The sequence below is a fragment of the Equus caballus genome, chromosome 19, assembly GCF_041296265.1.
Source record: "Equus caballus isolate H_3958 breed thoroughbred chromosome 19, TB-T2T, whole genome shotgun sequence".
In the NCBI taxonomy this organism is placed as follows: domain Eukaryota; kingdom Metazoa; phylum Chordata; class Mammalia; order Perissodactyla; family Equidae; genus Equus; species Equus caballus.
The window spans coordinates 53,899,955-53,921,743 of record NC_091702.1 but is presented as its reverse complement, the minus strand read 5'-3'; the positions used below and the strand labels follow the sequence as shown (position 1 = coordinate 53,921,743).

At 43.2% G+C, this 21,789-nt stretch overlaps 1 protein-coding gene across 50 annotated transcripts in view; it reads right to left on the bottom strand.

Annotated features, from left to right (window-relative positions):
* Positions 1-202: 202 nt before the first annotated feature.
* Positions 203-21,789, bottom strand: part of ZBTB20 (zinc finger and BTB domain containing 20) — a 746,634-nt gene continuing 725,047 nt past the window's right edge. For all 50 annotated transcript variants that reach the window (XM_070243773.1, XM_070243799.1, XM_070243783.1 and 47 more), the window contains 2 exons: positions 11,984-13,588; positions 203-1,015 (listed from right to left, as the gene is read on the bottom strand). In XM_070243773.1, coding sequence (XP_070099874.1) covers positions 594-1,015; positions 11,984-13,588 — 2,027 coding nt within the window. In that variant the 3' untranslated portion in view covers positions 203-593. The remainder of the gene's footprint in view (positions 1,016-11,983; positions 13,589-21,789) is intronic.

The following is a 21,789-nucleotide window of genomic DNA, read 5'->3' as shown; positions in this document are numbered from 1 at the left end:
CCCCACAGCCCTTTTATGAAATCAGACAACGTGGGAGGTGGAAAACTGCAGGGCCTTCCCTCTGGGTTTTCAACCAGAAGTGATATTCCACAGTTTTGACTGGTTACTGTGAAGTCCAAGCGGCCAGAATTGTGAAAATGTCCACTGAAACACTGCAAGCGGTGTACTTAAAGACAGTAGGCCTTTTAGATTTTGTTATATATTTTTGTAGTGCTCTTCACAAGTGAAAAAAAAAATTTTTTTTTTTTTTTTACTTTTTTTTTTTAAAGATTTTTTTGTAAAGAAGGGTTGTATTTAGAGGCCAGTAGCTAGAGATCCAACCAGTGGACCTCTTGAAGCACTACCAGGCCTTAAGGCCACCATCCGAGGGAGGCTGGGAAAACTACCATTCACCCGAGCCTCCGGAAATGTAATGTACCAGCAGGCAAAAAACAGTTCTTCATGTAGTACAAAATGAAACGAAACGAAAACGAAAACAGAAAGTAAAAACGAAACCGAAACATTTCTTAAATTCTAGTGCCATAGCTTTTTTTGTTTGTTTGTTTCTTTTTTGTTGTTTTGTTTTGTTCATAAGAAAAAGAGAAAGATACTACTTATCCGTCAGACACGTGCATCCTCATGTGGTCGTTGAACTGCTCGATTTGGTCAAACTTTGCTGGACAGACGGAGCAGACGTAAGTGGTCCCCTCCGTGCAGGCCACCACGCCTGGGGGGCCAGCTCGGGCACCTGGGGGTGTGCCCGCGGGAGGGGTCCCGTTGCTGGCACTGTGCAGGGCCACGTGTCGCTCCAGGAGGGTCTTGTGGGAGAACTTCTTTTTGCAGATGTAGCACTCATAGGACTTCTCCCCCCGGTGGAGGCGCATGTGCACGTTGAGAGAGCTCTTCTGGGTGAAGCGCTTGTTGCAGATACTACACTGGTATGCCCTCACTCCCGTGTGTGTCACCATGTGCTTGATAAGGTAATCCTTTAAGGAGAAGGAGCGCCAACAGATGCTGCATTGGTGGGGCTTCTCACCTGTTGATGCAGGAAGAGACAGCATGTAGGACAGAGCGGGACAGAGTGAGAGAGGGAGAATGAGAGACAGAAAAACAAGACAACAAAAAACAAAAACAAAAAAATTAAAAAAAAAATCTGATTGGTTCATGGATCACCCTTGATTAGAAATATCCAGTCTTTCCTTGCCTCTCTGTTCTCAGAAATCTTACTGTTTTTCTTCCTTTCTTTTTTTTGGTGAGGAAGATCAGCCCTGAGCTAAGATCTGTTGCCAATCTGTCTCTTTCTGCTTGAGGAACTGTGCCTGAGCTAACATCTGTGTCTATCTTCCCCCATTTTATTGTATGTGGGACACCGCCACAGCATGGTTTGATGAGCGGTGTGTAGGTCTGCATCTGGGATCCAAACCCGGGAACATGGGCTGCCAAAGCAGAGCACGTCAACTCAACCACTATGCCACTGGGCTGGCCCCTCAGAAATCTTACTTTCAGGTGATGCCAGGACAGTCTAGTTTTCCTTTTCTCCATGCCAGAAAATGGCTCTCTTGAAAAGCTACAAGATATTCCCCACTAAAAGTCTTCAAAGCGCATTCTGTGGAGAAGACGGACGGTTCCTTTAAGGGGGTCATTTTCAGTGTCATCATTAGGGGATTTAACTGTGTTTTCCATTAACATTATCAAACAAATATAAGAAAAAAGAGAGAGGAAAGATCTTTGGAGACATAAGGTTCTCTAGAATGTTTGGGAACTAAGGATGGTGGTCTTACAGCTTGGCTCTTTGGGGACAGTCTCCATTTTCAGTATTCTGTCTAGTTAATGCGCTCATGCCTTCATCATAAGTTTGGAAAATATTGGCCAACATAGGAATAAGTCATTTTGAAGAGCTACGCTTTCGATTTTATCTATTCTAGACAGAAATCTTCCTAAAATGTAACTTGAGTTGATTGGCTGCTCCATCTTGACTGCACTGAGCTGCCCTTGACGTTGTCAAGTGTGGAGGTTGGGTCAGTGGTGGACAACATGGTGATCTCAGAGTCAAGTGGTCCTGGTTGAACCCAGGCACAACACTCTGACAAATCTCCAAATGCCTCTGAGGGACAGGGTCCAACTTACCTCACTGGGTTGGTGTTGACATAAAATGCATATGAAATCACTTTGCAGACCACCAGGAATGGTGGGAATACTTGCATGATATTCTTATTACCCCTCCTCCACTCTCCCTACCATTAAATGGTTCCATATGTTTTTTTTGAACTCCTGGGTCAATTTTTAAAATAGTTTTCTCTTTCTTTGCTCTTAGTCTGTTGGCCGAAACCCTTTTTTCTCCTCAGTTTACTGCTTTGGTTTGTTGTTTGCTTAGAAACCAAACAATCAAGCTTGTTAAAATCAGCAAGGTAAGTAAGAATACTGTCATTGAATGACCGCATGAGGAATTCTTCTATAAGTAACGTCCATGGACCTGTGACCTCTCTTTGGATAAACAGAGACTTGTTTTTGTTGGTGCTGTTTGTTCTCAGCTCTTGACAGGTGAGACGAACCGCATTAAGGTGTTTCCATCTCTCCCAGCCTAAACCCCAAAGCCTTTGAAACTCTCTCGGGTAATATTTCAACATCTGGACTATGCATCAGGGTACGAAATCTATTTCTTAAATCTGAGTTAACTTCCATTTCAAATATGTGCCTTGACTGTGTTTCCACTTTTCCCTTTATGAAACAGAAGAAGTTTGATGTGTCATGGTAATCATGGCAGTGAAAACAATCACCACGTTGTGAGTGCTGACTCTGTGCCAGGCTCAGTGTTTGTGCTTTATGTTCATGATCTGTTTCATGAAACTTTATCTCATCAGAAAGCTTTTTCATTGTGTTTGTAGACATAAAAGGATATGTTTGAAAGCACACGATCATAAGAAATGACTGTTTCGTTCAGGAATTGCTCCACAAATATCTGAATCAGTTTCATTGATCTTTGAACTTTTTTTCCTTTAGTCAGTCACAAACATTTTGGCCCAGCTTCCTCTCCTCTCAACTCGCTTCTGATTTCCTTTCCCTTGATTCTCACTGGTGGGACACTATGATCCATAGGATCACAGGGTCAGAAGAGAAGAATTTCACTTTTAGGCTAAAAGGGGGGCATTCAGGGAAGCCTCGTCCCTAAATGAAGAGTTCCGTCCATGCATGCTGTTCACGCAGGTACACTTTTTTGAAATGAGACATTCCCTAAGAGAGACAGTCACGCCTGTTATTTTTAGTTGGAACATTTCCGGCAGCCGTAAATAAGCTTGGAACTCAAGCTGGTCTCTGCCATCTTTGTGCCTTCACTACACTTAGAGGCTGCGATCTGCCGGCCAAGGAAACGTGCCCACCGCTCACCTTTAATGGGACGTGCGCCCTCTTAAGTTCCAGGCGGTATTTTAGCTGCTAAGAAGTTGAAACTTTGTTTATGTAAAATGCTCTTGCTGTTGGAAACTTTCACCTTCTTACAGTGTATTTTTCCTCTAGGCGAGGTCACTGATGAAGGCTTTTTCCTTTCACATTCTCCTCACAGTTGTCATCTTTCCTCCACAGGGTATATATGTATGTTGTTTGTATGCAAGTAGTATGGGTTTGACCATTAATTATCCCTGCGACCCTGGGCTTGCTAAGTTGTTTTCATCTCTCTGGCTTTGTTTCCCTTGCTGTGGGTACTTGCCATAGCCATTTGCAGATATTGTGGCCTTCTGCCTGCCGTGGCCCACGACCCCTGAGGCCTCTGGTCCCGGCCTTGTCAGTGCTCGGCCTGTGGGCAACCTGCTTAAATTGCTCCACGCATCAGCAGTCCCACATTTTAAATAGGACAAAGTATCCTGTTCTCTTCCCTGCCACAGAAAAATGGTGTGAGAGTTAACGAGGAAAAATGTTTGCAAAGCCCTTGGGAGCCCCTTAAAGGAAAGTGCTCTCTGTAATTGTTAAGGTGCTGTGCTGATGGCGCATAAGCGTTTCAGGAATGGTCTTACCAAATGGGGTGTATTTTCAGATTAATCAAGTGTCCACAACTTTCATTTCTTTACGTATAGATTCGAAACAGTGTCACTCAGTAGTAAGTTAATATTTTTCTTTCCTGTTATTTTCCTGCATATTACTTATAATAATCCCCAAAGGGCTTTCAACATTATACATGAAATCGATGTGCTCTGCTGACGGTTGCTCTCAATGTGGAGAACTGAAGAGTTACGATGAGCGGTAGTGAATGACTTCCCTGGTCTCAATCTGTGGCCGGGAATGGCAAGTCTGATGTGTTAGACAGAAATACAAAGTACAAAGCAGACACTAGAATTACAACGCTGGGGGAAGCTCACATAAGGCCTTTCACTTTGCAATGATCCATCTTGGGGCTATACGGATGCAGGAGTCAGATAGGAATTCCGTTTCCTTGGCTGAGTGATTTGGGCATGATACTTAACCTCTCTAAGCCTCAGTTTCCTTATCTCTAACTTGAGAATAAGGCAGTAAGTACCCGTCTCGTGAAGGTATTTTGAAAACTAAAGAGATAAAGCACTTAGCACAGAGGATGTGACCATTTCAAGAAAAAATTCAACTGTTTCCTTCAGCACAAAGGAACTGGTGATAAATGAAACCATATGAGAAAGGACTTGGTCCCGAGAGGAAGCCAACTCGAGATTTAAAAGCAATTGTTTCAGATAATCAATAAAGCAAGTGATTGTATTGCAGTTATGCAATTCAGAGTTAAAGGTAGAGTCTCCTCTCAGTTATATGCTAATGGAACGAAGTGGAACTATGAATAAAATGTCAGCAAGCGGCACAGACAGAAGATTTTATAGCAAACAACAACTGAGCTCTGGAGGTTGGAAGCCAGACAGAAACCAGACAGGGAGGCGGTGTCCTTTACCATCCCAAGGGTGGGAGAGTAGTGAAGGCACAGACTTTTCTCCATTTTTGGATGCCTGTTCTCTAAAGAGCCACTTTTCAACTCCCTGTGGAACAGCACTGAAGAAAGATACTGCCAAGTTAGTAGATGCACAGGGTCTGCCCAAAGTTCAAGTAAAAGATATCCTAGTGGACTGAGCCACCCCAAATCTGAACAGTGATCTCTTTATTGGGGGCTCAGCAAGAATCCATTTATTCTGCTGATTCTTTCTCATTCTAACCAGGCTTCTCCTGGGCTGCAGAAAGGACAGTGAATGCTGTTACTAGGACGTTTTTCAGAAGCAGAGTTTCTCACCTCTCTGTCCCGTTCTCTTGGCCTCTCCAACATCCGCTCTAGCACAATACCCTCCTGTTCAGGTGAGGACAGTGAGGTGTCAGAAAACCAAGACCAGGCGCTTGGGGAGAGAGCAGGCAGCAGGGAAGGAAGAGGGGGTACGGGCAGGGAAGGTGGCTACTGGTGAGGAAAGAAGAAGAGGTCTTAAAACTACAGGTCCTCTGAATGGGGAAAATCAAGATTGGAAGAGAAAATGAAAAAGCTTCAGTGACAACAATGAAAGTGTGCTCAGATGGAACCACACAGGGCTTTCACTGGCTGCAGAGTGTGCTTTCCACCAAGTCTAGTTGAAGGAGGGCCTCCACACCTGACATACAGTTGGTGTGACCGCCTGCCTGGCTTTCTCTCCACTTCCTGGGGTGCAATCCAGGTGACAGCTGGGACGGTGAGGCTCTCTAGGGGGCAGTGCCCAGTGGGGACACACTATATTCACAAAACATCTGGGGCTTTGGTGACAACAAAAATATTTTGGTGCTAAGCAGAGTTTTGAAGATTTCAGGGAACTTCATCCAAATTACTTGATTTTTCTTACAAATTAATGAGTAGGGTAGATATTAAAATCCCCAGAAGATGGTATCTTCATTAGAGATGTATTATAACATGCTGAAGGTCACTCAACAAGTCAGTAACAGCTGAGAGTATGACACCAGCCCAGCCAGATTATCTCTTCTCTCCCCTGTTAACAATTTCTTGCTGTCTGGATTATGCTGCAAAATGTAAGATGTTGCTCTAACACATAACATATATGTTCCTAAATGGCTTTGATGATTTTATAAAGTGCTTTCACATAAATTACGTTATTTGATTCCCAGAGCAACCATGTAAGGTAAGTACTATTAAGATCTGTATCTTGTGGCAAAAAACTGAGGCTCAGATTGATCAGGGAACTTACCTAAAGTCTCTCAGCTAGAAAGCGGTAAAACCAAGGCTTTCACACTTCAAACCTGGTACTTATTACTCTGCTGGCTTGATATAGTTCCTAGCCCAAGCTCTATATGAAGATTATCACGTTATTATCTTGATCTGAGTATTATTGCCCTACTGATGACATTGTTATACCAATATTATTGCTATATCTATTCATATCAAATTCACGGCTGAAAGGCTGAGCTTCTCAAAGTAACAAACAAAATGATCACATAGCAGAGGACACTAATGGGCTAAAAACAGTCACCAAGGAATGGACTGTTGATAAGATGATTCAGGAAAAGCTCCAAACATCTACCATTTGTTGGTGAAGAAAAGACAAGTAGGAACACAGATACAATATATTCTCTAGCAAATGAACAAAGAAAAAGAAGAAAAGATTAAAAAATTGAAGTCTTGCTGAGAAAATAATGCAGTTATGGAAAAGTGCCTTGAATCAATTCTCCTGGAAAGCATTCTCACATTTTTGAACATTCATTCACCTACTCACTCAACAAATATTTGTTAAGCAACTACATATGCTAGCCATAGATTTAAAGCTGAAAGTCTTAAGATTGCATATTCTAAGAAAGTTCCAGTTACCAGCTGGATAGCATTGCCAGATAAAACGCATTTAACCCAGTGAAATCTGAATTTCAGATAAACAGTGAATAATTTTTTAGTACAAGCAAGTCACAAACATTGCATGGGACATACTTAGACTAAAAATATACTTGTTGTTTATCCAAAATTCAAATTTAACTGAGCATCCTATATTTTTGTTTGCTAAATCTGGCAATCCTATACCAGTGGCAAATAAATACCCCAATTGCCATCCTGATTGGTCATATGTGTGCTCTTTTGTTATACACAGCAAGATAAGAACAAACAGAACGTGGTACCTGAAACATGTTGAGATTCTTGGAGAAAGTATTTAATATGTAAATACGCAGAGTATTTTTGCATTACTTCTATGGAGCTACATTGTACAATAAATAAATAACAACTGTGGAAATAGACCACTCATCCTTTTGGAAGTGGTTAGACGTCACTAAAGAAGGATTTGATTAATTCATTGATCAAATATTTATTGAATGTTTATTATGTGTAAGGTATCATGCTGGGTATATTGAAGCATTAGACACATATATCTTTATACCTATATCTACCTATACACATATCTGATTGTTCCTGCTTTCATCGAGTTTACATTCTATTGGGAAGGTGGAAAGAGACCCACATACAAGTCAGTACTGTTGGTGCCAGAAGGGATACATTTGCCAGGGTACCTACGCAGTTTGAGAGACTCCACTCGCCTCTCATATGCGAGACAGTTGCTTCCATAACGCAATTCATCCACTAGAAAATCAAGCTGGTATCCACAACTCTGGTTTACCTTTTCTAAACACATCGATTCTTATGAGTAGAATTTTGGAGAACAATGGCATGCATCAAAAGCAGCCCGATCCCATCCTCCTCCTCATCACTCAGGGCCTCTAGGGAAGTGTCCCAACTTAGTGTGAATCAGGGCTTATTACAACCCAGATTGCTGGGTTCCATCCTCAGAGTTTCGGGTTCAGGTCTGGGATGGGCCTGAGGATTCGCACGCTACTGTTGTGAGGATCACACTTTGGGAACCACTGCTCCCGGGTTATCTTTGAATGTTCCCTCTTGCCCTCCAGGTCTGCATCGACACCAAGGCTTGTCCTTCTATGTCCTCTGTCTTTCCCTTCCACTCCCATTCCTGTGATTTGTGTTTTTTTCTCTTAAGGTGAGGGGGCAAAGAGGAGCCCTGCTTTGTGCCATGACAGGATGGTTTGTGTTATCTTTGTTTTTCCTCTAATTCTCTTGCTTCAAATATGTCCTTAACTCTTGGTTTCCTTCCTCACAACTTTTGTGAAGCTTCAGTAAAGTGAACTTGAGAAACTCCTAGAAGAGATGAAGTCCTACTGTGGTTTGTTTCAGTGGATATAGTAGTTAGGTGAGAAATTATCTTTTACTCTTAAAAGAATGATTAAAAAGGAAAAAAGAAATTCATATTATGAAGGGAGTTCAAGGGAAACCCAAAGAGTATCCTATTGCTTCAGTATTAAAATTCCACAGAGAAAGGAAGCGCATCAAGATGCTATGATTCAGACGTGGGAGACAGAGCAAAGAAACTCAGGGTCTCTGGGTGGTGGGGGCTAAGGTAATAATGATGATTTTTTTTTTTTTTAAGATTAAGTAGTTCTTGGCCTTTTAGCTCTCACATGAACCATATCTTTACAGCTACTCGAAAGGCAGGAAAATTATTATTTCCATTTTAAACTCAAAGAAATTGAGGGTTATGAAATTAAGTGACTTGCTTAAGGCCACACAGCCAATTAGAGGAACCAAAACTGAATCCAAATAATCTAATTCCAGTATGATCATCTTTCATTTATGTCCCTACTGTAAGCTTTAGTGTTATAACCATTATGGAACATGCTTTATAACCAGGGCTTCCTTGGTTTTCTAAGGTAGCTTAGCTCCAAAGTCAATATGATGGACTACTTATTTGTCTCAGACACTTCCTGTCTATGAATATGTGGATCACTAACATAGAGCTACACAGAATTTTATTTGGAATCCAGATCTCAGAATTGATTCTCCGCAGTTGTTGAAAGCTAGTACCACTTACATTAAACCTTGGAGTTACTGAAATGCAAAGCTAGTTACTCTGCATAGTATTTTGTGATGCCAAGAACTCAAATTTCTTTCCTTTTAGCTCTGTCAAACTACTTTTTCTTGGTAGGATTCTTTTCGGTTAGATTATAGGAAGAATACTAAATCCATCCCTACTTTTCCAAGCATCCCCAGTACTCTCTAGAATGTTTTTAGACTAACATTTGGACTTTTTGCTCTGGATTTTTATCATTTCCACTGAGCTCCTGTAAAGTTTGGAGGCCCCACTTTTTTGATATTTTCCCAAGAAATTGGAGAGAATTTTGTTTTGAAATGTGGGCCACAGTGAATCCAGGTCCTGAATTACTTCCATATGTCCAGGCTGTCTTGCCTTTTGGAAATGTAGACCAATTGTTTTCAAACTTTGGACTCCTTCAGTCAGAAATAAGCCTTAACAGACAGATAGCCCTTCTAAACTGCCACTGCCAAATAATTCTGGGGTGAAAGGGAAGAGTGTTGCTTCTTTTAAATGAGGCGCTTGAGTGACATATGCACATTATTAATTGTTCCCAGATGTGGCCATGTTATACAAAACCTTCATAATTTACTTAGGACCTTCGTAGTTTACTTGAGATCTGAAAGCTACACTTTGAGCATAACTTGGATTTATAAAATAACTTTACTTGCAGCTTTTGTATCTACTTTGTCTAAATCTGCAAACCCATTGCTGGTTTTCTCACGGGCAAATCTAGTTATTTGGGTTAACCACACAATCCTTTGGTGAATCCATTGGATAAATGTGTTTATACGCCAGAAAGATAATTTTTAGTACTACACTAAAAATTTTATGTTGCAAATTTAAAGCCTATTTCAATATGTAATCTAACAGAATGTGTGAATTTTATATTCACTAGGTGTACTGGAAGAGACGTGCAGAAGGGGAGAGTAGAAACGTTGATGGATCCAGACCAGCAAAGTCAACTTGGGCTAAGAAGACACTTCCACAAATGGTCCCTTTTTCCCCTAATCCTCAATACGATAGTTTGTAAGACAGCTTTTCACAGGAGGAAAGGTCATAAACTATGTGAAAGCACTCTGTAAATCATAAATTGCCACATAAATAAAAATATTACTATCTGATTAATTTACCAAATAATGATGTTACCTATACCACATAGGAAGGTTCCCTTGATTGATCTCCAGGTGTTAGTGCATTTACATTTACTCCAATCAAACTTAGTGACCCACCACTACCTGATTTTCCCCCTAAATTCAGTAGAGTCACTACCATTTATTCGAAAGTGTGAAAACTGTCATCTTTAAGAACAACTGATTTGCATAAAGGCATGTACATGGATTTATACAATGTCCTAACTTAAGCTGAACTTCAAGAAAGACAAAGTCTGGTTTAAGAAATGTGCTATTTCAATTGTTCACTTCCCTGTTCGGTACCTTGTCCCCGTGTCTGTTGCTCTCCCTTCCTTCTATTTCCCAATTTAAATTTATCTGCTTTATGTTCTATTCCCTAGATACCTGCTAGGTTATGTATGTAAGAAACAACGTTGCTTCGAGGAACTAATTTGTTTTCATGTATTATAATTTAAGTATATAACTTTCCCCGGCAACTTATCTGTCATTTAACAGGGGCATTCAGGAACCAGAGATTTACCAGAAGAGTAACTCTCACAATAAGAATTTCAAATACAGTGATCGTCATTGGGGAAGGTATTTTTAGGTACAAGAGAATCTATGTGAAATCATATCACATATGTGGTCACTTATATGCAAGAGCATCTGTGGAGTTCTCACTTCTGTCTCTGTCCCATTATGGAGCTAGGAAACAGCGCTGGCTGAGAGGTCAGATCTTAGCTCCAGCATCATAGAATCCAGGGATGAAGCACCACCTCGTTCAACTACTCACCTGACGATTGAATCCCCTCTACAACATTCCTAGGAAATCATCACCCATTCGCTCCTTGAACATCTCTAATTATAGGAACTCACTCCCTTGGAGGCAGTCTATCCCATCTTAGAGCAGCTCTGACTGTCTTTTATTTAATTGAAAGAATCTCCTTATAGCTTCCAATCATTGGTCCTATTCTACCTTTTGGAGCCAAACAGAAGAAGCTTAAAGTCTCTTCTCTCCCAACCATTTAAATAATGCTAATAGTGCTAACAATAGTTACCATTTATAGGGCGATTATTATGTGTCAGGAATTGTTTTAAGAAGTTCACATATATTAATTCATTTAATCCTCAGAGTGGCACTATAAGAAAGATGTATCACTATTATCCCCAGTATATAGACAAGGAAAGTGAAGTAGAGAAAGGGCAAGTGATTTTGCCAAGGTGCAAAGTTCCGTGCTGGCTAAGTCTGAACTCAAACCCAGGCATTCTGGCTCCAGAGCTCCAGCTTGGCTAAAATGTTATGCGGCCCTGAAGCTCAAATACATAAATACGGCTCACATGATGCCCTGAGTCTTCTCTTCTCAGGCTGAACATCCCCAGGATCTTCCACCATGACTCAGATGCCATGGCTTCCTGTCCATTCCCCATCCTAAGCATACTCCTCTGAGTGTGTCCCAGTTAGTCTATCGTCCCTTTAAAGGATAGTATCTAGAACAGACTGTGGTCTCTATATGTGGAAAATAGAGACTAAGCAACAGAAAATAATGTCAGTCTCTCACTCTTCCTCATTTCAGGGACCACAAATGTAGCTTAAGCTTGCATCAACCTTGTTGTGGCCTCTTCAACCTGATGGTTCGTATAGAACATACTATACACCCAAACCCTCATCCCTGCTGATATGACTTCAATCTGTAAAATGAGGTGACTGGAGTATATGATCTCTAAGGACTTTTCCACTTCTAAACACCTAGGATCAAAGAATGTATTACAAAGTTTACTGTATTTAAGGGACATTGTGCCTACAAATTCTTTATCAGGCTTTCCCATTTGGCCCTTCTCCATAAAGGGTTTCTGCTTCTGTCTTTTGGTGGCAGAGCTCTTTGTTCCTATGATGGGGGCACAGTTGGGGCTTCTACAAGATGGCTTACAGTGGGGTCTCCTTAAAATCTGAAAGATGACTCCACACCTTTCCTTCTACTGCTGGCCTGCCCTCCCTGCCCACAGACCTCGCACACCCTTGCCCTGCTGCCAGGCCTCCAGGGGCCTGGCACTCACCTGTGTGGACGAACATGTGCTTGACGTAGTTCTGTTTGGCGGTGAAAGTCTTGTTGCAGAGAGTGCACTCATAAGGCTTTTTTTCGCCCTGCCCGCTGGCTGTGCTGTGGCTGGCAGATGGGGCCAGGGGCTGTGGCGCTGGCAGCTGTGCAGTAAAGGTCGACAGGCCGGGCTGGGACACTGTCACAAACTGGGTCTGCTGGCCTGCCAGGGGCTGTGGCAGGCTGAAGAGGAAAGGCTTGGGGCCACTGCCCGCGGGCTGGGTAGTGAAGAGGGCCGGCAGGTAGGTGTTGCCGGCTGTGCCAATGACCTGCGTGTTGCTGGTCAAGGTCAGAGGCATCCTCAAGTTGCTGGTGAGGGTTTCTGTCTGGCGTAAGTAGAGCTGGGTGCTTGGCAATGGCTGCCCGATGGACGTGTTGACCGAAGGCTGCTGCAGGACGCTCTTGTCCGAGCTGTTGCTGACAGTGATGACCGTGTTGTCCATGTCCACTTCGTTGCTTCTTTCCGGGGAGGAGGCACCTGTCTCTAGTTGGTGTGGCTGCGGGCCGCCCTCGGCAGGGGCTTCCGGAGCCTGCTCTGGTTGGGCAGCTTCAGCCTGGCCATCTCGCGCCGCCCCGGGCCCAAACTGCTGCTCCACCGAGTCGGGCTCTGTGCCTATGGAGGAGCTGACGCCCGAGTCGAAGCTCTCGCCCTTGGGCTCACTCTCGGTGCCCTCGGCCTGGTCGGTGTCTTCCGTGCACTCCTCGGATTCGTTGCGCTCCAGGATCTGCACCCTTTGCTGCCCATAGTAGTCGTAATCGTCCTCCATCTCCTGCTTGATGTGGATGTTGCCCACTAGGGTCTGGATGCGCACGGGCCGGGGCTGCTTGCGGCAGTGCGTGGTCTCAGGGGTGGTGGACAGGTAGCGCTCCATCTGCTGTGAACGCTCGTGGATGCGCGTGATCCAGCTGGGGTCTTCCATGTGGTGGTCGCGGGGTAGGCCAAGCGCAGTCTCGTGGTGGCTGACCACCGCCCCGCTGTAGAAGGAGCGCTCGCCGCTGCCGTTCTGCATGGAGCACGCATAGAGCGCTGAGTAGATCCTGTCCACGCTGTGCTGCGGGTGGCTCTGCAGGTAGCCTGACTCCGTGTCGCTGCTCTGGCCCGATGTGCCTGACTCGGGAGTGCCCCGCGGCGTGTCTTGGCCTGAGTCCTGGATCCCGGGGAACACATCACCCACGTTCTGTGACACGATGCGCGTGCACTCATCGATGACGGTTTTGATCTGCAGGATGCTGGCGGCCGTGAGGATCTGCAGGGCTTCCGACTGCGAGACGCGCAGCACGCCGCTGTACATGAAGTCAATGAGCTTTTGCACCGACTGCACTGACACCACAGACGGGATCTCGATGTCGCTGTAGCCCAGCAGCAGCTTATCTTGGAAGAAGGGGCTGCCGGCTGCCAGCACGCAGCGGTGTGCCCGCAGCATGCTCCCGTGGATGCGTACCGTCACGTCACAGAAGTGGCCACGGTTGCGCTGCTCGTTGAGGGTCTCGAGCACGGAATTGCTGAAGTTGTGAAGGTTGATGCTGTGAATGCGCTCGGTCATCCCCTTGCAACTGATGTCACCTGCACAGCAATAGAGACACAAAACAGGGAGTTGGTGAGAGGTAGCTGACTGCATTCCTAACACCCAAGTTTCAGATGGGTAAATCTCATGGCTCTTAGAAGCATCCCCCTTGCAGATACAAGCAGGCTGTGTGGCAAGGTGGACAGGCTCTGCACCCCAGTCAAGCTGTGAGTATGATGTCCTATGGGAACAAGGCCTTGAATTTTGTCCCAACAATGTGCCAGCTATTTTAGGTATTGAATCCATATTAATCCCCTAGAGCTTCAGCCAGGATTGTCAGTTGAAGTAGAGAAGCCTAATAAACAGATGGGTCATTTGCCAGCTATTCCTACAACTTCAGCAAATAAGAACTGGAAGGCAAATGGAATATTTATTCTCATGGAACACTCTGCTTCCACTTTAGACAGGCCTAAGCCCAAGTCCTTTGGGAAAGCTTACATTTTATCTGAAATTTACATGTTATTTCAAAATTTACTAAACTTCCTTATTTTATGAATAGACTGCAACCAATATTCACAGTTAAAAAATAAATTTCCTTTGTATTAATTTATATGGCATATTCCCTAAATCCACACCATGTATGCAAAAATTCTTGGAAAATTCAACCCACACCAAGATGTCCACCAAACAGCGGCTGCCATGTTTTCCAGTTGAGAGACGGGCTCTAGAATGCAATCTGCTAGCTACAGGGGCACTTGCCCGCTGCCTTCTGTATCTTTTTGTCTGTACTCTTGTTGTCGTCTCTGACAACCTGTTTGAGTATTCTCTAGGGTGCTTAGATGTGATACGGTGGTTTTCTGAGTTTTCCGAAGCTTAATGAAGAAGGAATGTTAAAAGGGCCAGAGACGGCAGTGTTGATCTGGGAGACTAGAGAGCACCAGGTGATCATATTTATCATTCAAACTGGGCACCTTTGAGAGTGAAGGGAGCACTGTTAATAATAGGTTAGGATGGCAGGAGTAAACCAGGAGTAAGATGTGTGCTCACCCTAGGTAATGGGTGCTCTATGTGCTTGTTAGAGGGACGCATCAAACAGCTCCCAGTAGGAAGGCAACAGTCAGCTATGTGGAGGCTGTGGGTAGCCTGACCCAAAGCCACCCTTATACCCCAAGCTGTGCAGACAAAGGATAATGTTGGTAACATTTGGATCACAGATTGAGAAAGAAAACAGGTGGCTATAACACTAAGTCTTAGGGCTTTCCTGTTTTTCTACCTCACCTCTCTCTCCCAACCATCCTTCAGTCAGATTCCCCATTCTTGCCTTCACAACTGAACAGGCAGCTTGAGAGAGGCCAAGTAAGTGCGCTTTCAAAACCAGGTGGCCCAAGTACTGATTGTTGGCTGGTGACCCAGATCCCTGTCTTGTTAGAAGTAACCCTGGAGGTAATGGGCCATAGACGGGAGGAAGGCGCACCTCCTCGGCTTCTTTCTCCTCTGCCTCAGGGGAGAGGACCTGCTCAGGGAAGTCTGAGCTCAGCTAGATTTTCTACCTGCATCACTCAAGCTCCTCCAGCTGTCTGAGCTTAGTCGGTGTGACCGCGCCCTTTTAGAACTCATTTCCTTTGTTCCCATCTTTACATTTAGTAATTCAGCCCCACATATATCCACTTAACTTAATAAATGCCTATAGGCCCTATGTTCACTTTGTTACGATTCGCACGAAATTTTACATAAGAGAATTCCTTCTTGTTCCAACTTCCATCAGGTCTGTTACATGCCTAAAATATTTCATCAGGCTACTGTTTCTACTTTTTTTTTTTGCTTATGTAAAACAAATTCTCTTTGCCAGATTAAAGAATCATGGTGAATCCTCTATAACTATACCAACACAAAATAGGGCCCCAGAGGAAAGCTCCAATAACCCAGGAACGAATATTCAGGAAGTCAGCAGACAAATTCCAAGTTCTTGCTGAGTCCCCCATGCATGTGCACCATGATAATAAGAGCACATATTTTCTTTTAGAGCTTACTACGTTTTAAGTTTTAACTACTTTATATATATTATTTCATTTAATCCTCACAACAACCCTATGGTGCAGGTAGTAGTATCATCCTCATTTTTCAAATGAGGAAACTGAGGCCAAAGAAATTAAGAAATTTGCTCAAGGCCACATAGGCAATTGGTGATAGAGCAGGCGTTTGAACCCAGTAGCCTGGTTCTAGAGCTCACACTCTTCTCCGCTTCACGATATTGCATTCCTTGCCCCTGAATGAAGTCTGGCCCTTAGGTGTCCCTGGGTCTGCTGTCAAGCTGTGTGAAAAGGCATGCCCAGTATGCCCTCCAGCTGCTTCGACCCCTATCCATGAGTTAGCAGGGCTTTCATGTTTCCGGGCCTTGGACTTCGGTACAGCCTCAGTCACCTACCAGAGAACATCTTTTTTTAAGAACAACACAAGAGATACAACTCGTCCTGGCACTAACATGTAGAATTTTCTATATACAGTTGTACTACCACCCAGGTCTCTTTCCTTTAAGTAAAACAGCAAGCCCTAAAAATGGCTAAGTCTCTGATAAAATCACCATCTCTGAGCAGGATGGATTTATTAAAAATTTTTTTCCACACAGGTGAAAACGTTCTTTAAACACACATTTGCTCATAGCACCAGTCACAACTATATCACTGGAGATGTCATCTATGACAAAGAGTTGTCTTCTTTCTGATAATTCTGGGAAGCAGCTCTATTACAATTATCATAATAATTAATACCCATGTAGTGTTTCACAGTGTACAAACTCTTTCACATGGAACATCTCATTTACCCCTCACAACAACCCTATATGTTTTCAGGACAGGTCCTGTGATTACTATTTGATGTAAGAGGAAGTTGAGGCACTCAAAGTGTCTAAATGATTTGCCCAAAGCTTTACACACCTAGTAAGTGGCAGGGTTGGGAGTAGAACCCATGCCCCTTGATGCTTTTTTCGCTGCATCACACTGGATGGCTGAGGACCGAAACCTGGATTGCTCAAAGACCTAGGGCCATCCTAACTCTCAGGACATAGAAGATCCTGTGGGATCCTAATTCTCATAGAAGAAAAGACAAAGACAGTGAAAGTGGTCATGGAGGTTGCTTTAGAGATGGAAATGGTCAACAGCAAAAGCCCTCATGTCACACACACACATACACACGCACAGACACAATACACAGAAGCTCATGAGAAAAATTCAAACTGTTTGTTTGAATTTTGCCCAACTGGTCAAATCTATCTAAACAATCAGGTAACCCCACAGAGAAAATTACAAAAAATTTGTCTGTTAAGTAGTCTGAGTTATGATTATTGCAGTACTGTTGTCACCAACTTCCTTAAAAACCACAGACTCAAACCTGCACACATATCTAACCTGATCTGACAAGCCTAGTTGGATTTTTATAGACAATTTTAAACACCTCCCTGAGCACACGGGTCGTCCACTGCAGTGAGCAGCCATGAAAGGCTGAATTGGTTTTGCTGACACGGGTACAGAGGCCATGGGGGACCCTGCCTGTCCATTCAAGCGCGCCTCGTTCTTCCAGCACACAATGCTAAAGCAATTCCTTTCCCAGGCTTTCTTTTATTTTTAACACTAATACAGTGGGAAAAAGTTTCTGCCACAGCGAGGCAATGTCCAGGCTTTTGTGAAACACGTCCTTTTCATCCAATGGGCATTAATGTATAGATTCCAATGGAATAAATCTGAAATACTCTACTGTAGAAGATTTGTTCCCCATTGAAAACAAATCTTGATTAGATGGTTATTCAGGGACTGTATAGGGAGGAATGGTGTGAAAATGCTCACTCCATTCTTTCCTAGATTGGCACTGAATAGGCATTTGGGCTATTCAAAAAAAAAAAAAAGAAAAAACCCTAAACTCTACAAAACCATACAACTTTACAAAGATTATGTGTATTTGGGGACGCCACCTCACCCTCCAGAAAAACCCCACAGTGGTGTGAACATAGAACTGATGGAGCAAAATGAAAAAGGTGATAAAAATAGTTCTCTGTGTGTTTTAAAGTAACAACCTACCTCCTTTCCACTGGAGTGAAAATATAGACTCAGCCTGTAACGGCAATTCGCTAGAAACATGTGCGTAATTCTATTACTGAAAGCAATCCTGCATTCTAAGTGATTGTGTTCTGTGAGTGAGCACAATATGGATGGGGCGGACGCAGGAGTGAGTAGTGGAGGGAAATCTGCTTGTAGTGAAGTAGGTGATAGAGGGCCCGGCTCTCTATCTTGTAGGAATCCAGCTCCTGCCTGGCCCTTCCACCGCGGGTGTCCAGGGATAGGCCTTAGCATGAGAATAAAATGCTGCCTGTGCACAAGGGAAAAGGAACAAGAAAGGAAACAGCAGGCCATACGATCGCTTTTAATTAGGTGTGAAATGCAGTCCTTCCTCAGACCGGATATATAAAATGAGACTAGTGCAGGGGTGAGGTGTATAGAGGGAGAAGGGAATTTGAAGTCTGTGACTTGGGAGGAAACACCAGCTTTCAAATTAAAAGCATTGTGAATTTCGGTCAAGCCAACAGGTCTAAGTCAAGTGGCAGGGCCGAAAAGCCCTTGAGCTTTCAATCTGGGCCACCAGGCTCACTTGAGGTAAGTGGGTCAGCACATGAAATAGAGCTAGGTGGCCAGGCCTCCGCAGCCTGGCCTCTTATATCACACTCTTTTCCACATGGTACCTTGATACCTTTAGTACGCTGAGGTTGCTCTTTCATATATCAGGTGATTAGTGATGATCTTAAGCTACTGCATGTTGGTGCTACTTACCAAGTTGGTCACACCAGGAAAGAGCCAGTCATGCTGGAGAAAGAAGGGTTGTGTGTGGTCATTCAGCCCTTTTACTCCTCAAATCTACATCTGTTGCCCTGCCAGGGTCAAGACCTCACTTGTGTCTACTTTATCTCTATGCTGAGGGGGACTTGCTGAGCCTCTGCACTATAGAAGGATAGAGGTTGCTTCCTCATAGCTTCCACCCTCTAAGGCACATGGTCCTGTATGTCCTTATCCTCTCTTTCTGTCTCACTGGCATCTTCACAATGTTTAGAGGGTGGCTGGGGGCACTGGGGAAATCACTTGAGCAAGTGGAAGGTGGTAGGCAGAACAAGACCTCTTTCTCCTACCCTGGCTCCATACACCTAGCATATCCCAGCTGTCACTGCCCTTGTAGGCAAACTATGGGAGGTCATCAGCCTATGGGAAGGAGAGCAGCCCCGCTTTACTTACCCATTCCTGGGTGAAAAGGGGGATGTGTTGGGCTGTCTCCCAATGAAAGTTCTCCTCTGTCTTCCAGATTATCTAAGCCCAGGGTACAAGAACCATCAGAGATGTCATTTTTTTTCCCCTTAATCATCAGTAACAGAATTCTTCTCATAAAACATAGATCAATTGTTCAACCTTCAGAAATTTCACTTTCAAACATATTTTCAGGAATACACCACCTATGAAAGTTGGGAACAGCCTGTATGTGCTTTTACAGTCACTGCTTATAATTTTAGCTGGACAGAGGTATGAAAATTACTAACTTGTTTAAAGTGTTTACAACACCATTCTATTTATGATCTCAACACTGTAGTTGTGTACATCTTTTATATTATTTGAATTTTCATTCATACATGTAGTTCACACATGTAATGAATTTTAATTCCTTCTGGAGCACATTTTAAGTATTTAAAGGTCCTTACAAAGTGTATGTGTAGAGGCAGCCCTGATGGCCTAGTGGTTAAAGTTCAATGTACTCCACTCCAGGGACTTGGGCCCGGTTCCTGAGTGCAGAACCACACCACTCGTCTGTCAGTAGCCATGCTGTGGCCATGGCTCACATAGAAAAACTAGAAGGACTTACAAGTAGAATATACAACTATGTACTTGGCCTTGGGGGAGGGAAAAAAAAGAGAGGGAGAGGAAGATTGGCAAAAGATATTAAGTCAGGGCAAATCTTTACCAGCGAAAAAAGAAAAAAAGTATGTGTAGTCTTTAAGAGGTAGCCACATTTTTTCGTGAGTAGACGTTTCTACTCTCATAGGGATAAGGTCAGAAGCTTTCATTAGGCTCTCAAAGAGGTCTGTGTTGCCCTCAAATTAAGACTCATGAACTGAGATTCAAGCATCTCTCTTGATACTTTCAATCATCTCAACTGCTTTCAATAATCACAACCTCTGAAACTCATGCCACCTGCACTACGAGCGTCAGGCCTGTGGAGCTAATATTTCCCATTGACTTAAGTTGAGCTGACCTTATTTTATATGATAAACTCAACCGTCTTAGCCAAAGTGACAGAAGTTACCTTTCAGAAGAGAATGATTTAAAAACAAAAATAGGATTGATAGGGAAGAGAGCAAAAAAGAGAGGAGAAAGGTAGATAATAAAATACCAACGTGGGCTGAAATCTGGAGGAATGGAACAGGGCCAGAGAGTTGTATAATTGCTGAGGCCAAATGTTATTTAGGAAAATTTGGTTTGAATCAGGTTTTTATCAAAGTGGATACCCTTTGACAGCTAACACAAATCCACAGAAGAACGAGGAAATGCCCTTTAACTTTTTTTGATTGCTAAAAATTAGAATTGTGGTATAAGTTGAATAAAAGGTAAATACAAACTCGATGTGCACTTCTGATGCAGCCAGCAAGATGGAGTTCACCTGAAAGTTCTGTACTGCTTCAAATAGGAAGCCTGCTTTTCTTTCTTTTTCTCTCCCTTCCTTCCCCGTCCCTCCCTCCCTTTTTCCTTCCATCCCTCCTTCCTTCTTTTCTTCCTTCCTTCATTACTCTCTCCCCCTCCCCTCCCCCTTCCTTCCTTTCTTTCTTCCCTCCCTCCCTCCTTTCCTTCTTTTCTTTCTTCTTTCCTTCCCTCTGTTACATCATCAAGTTTTATTCAGCTTCCAGTATGGGGAACAAGGGCGCCAAATTGTGAACTGGGAAACATTTCTCCCATGGTCTTCAGGCCCATCTCCACATCTGGACTGATCCTCCCTACCTGACCTCCTTTCCGTCTTTCCACACTACCAAAAAGCAAAAGCTTTAGACTTTGTCTGAAGGCTGGGAATAGATTGATATTACTAGTGAGATCTTCAGGTCCAGAGGAAGAAGCAGTTCCAGGGGAGCCTCTTCACTGGGCTCTGGAGGCTCACGGTTTCCCTGCCAGCCCAGGTCTTTGGTTTGCCTGATTTCAAATGAAGTCTGCTGTCATCTACAAGAGGGGACTAAGAAATGCCTGCCCATACATCTAACATTGCAAATACAACTGATTTATGGATAAAGTCACTTTGGGGTGGCTTGAATTTTCACCTATTCATTAGTGAAACATTTACTGAGAACGCCCCAGTGTAAATGGACCCATAAGGACATAGATGATCTGAAATCTAAAACAGTGGAAGAAATTCATCCCTAAGGACCTCTGATATTTGAAATGTACGTTAATCAATCAACTTTTCCGTTCTGCTTTTTGGACTCTGTGAATGTCATAAGTGGAGCTCAGAATACAAATTTAGGCCATATTTTAGCAACTATATAGGACCTAATGGTATGCTTTTTCTATGTAAAATTTACCCCCAACCTCATTCTACTGTCAATTCCTTATTTTACTTCTATTCCAATTTCTTTTTGATAGTTCTATATAAATATATTTTCCTACATATTTATTAATGTATTGAATATTCTTTCAAGCCAACTTAAACCCCTTTAGTTATAAAGTGCGGATAAAATCAAACAACTAATCAACAAGTAATTGAACTTCTACTTTATGGAACCAATTCTAAACGTAAGTGAAAGCTTCAGTGTTGGGTATTGTCAAGCCACATGCTTTATGAATTTCTATACTTTGGGCATCTGATTCCAGTGGAATAAAACACTGAAAGTTCAAACACCTTCTTTACTCTGTTATAGTCCAGCTTGTGAGAGCTAAGGTTTAACTGTGTGAACAAAGGCACAGGATAGCTATAATTCCAGACAACACTCTGAAAGACACCTGTGCCCTCATTCCAAAGCTGAAACGAAATGGCTTCTTCCTGACGAGGGAGGACCTGCTGGGACTGAGGAGAAAAGTCAATGAAATCTGCGGTTGATGCCTTTAAATCCTCTTATATCGTAAACCTTCTGAGACACCTTTTAGGAGTTTGATTTTTTTTTTCTCTAAAGCTCTTTCCTTACAAATTTAGCTCCTGCCCTATTGTAACCTTCTCCTTTGTTCCCTAAATCTGGGGAACAAAAACACAG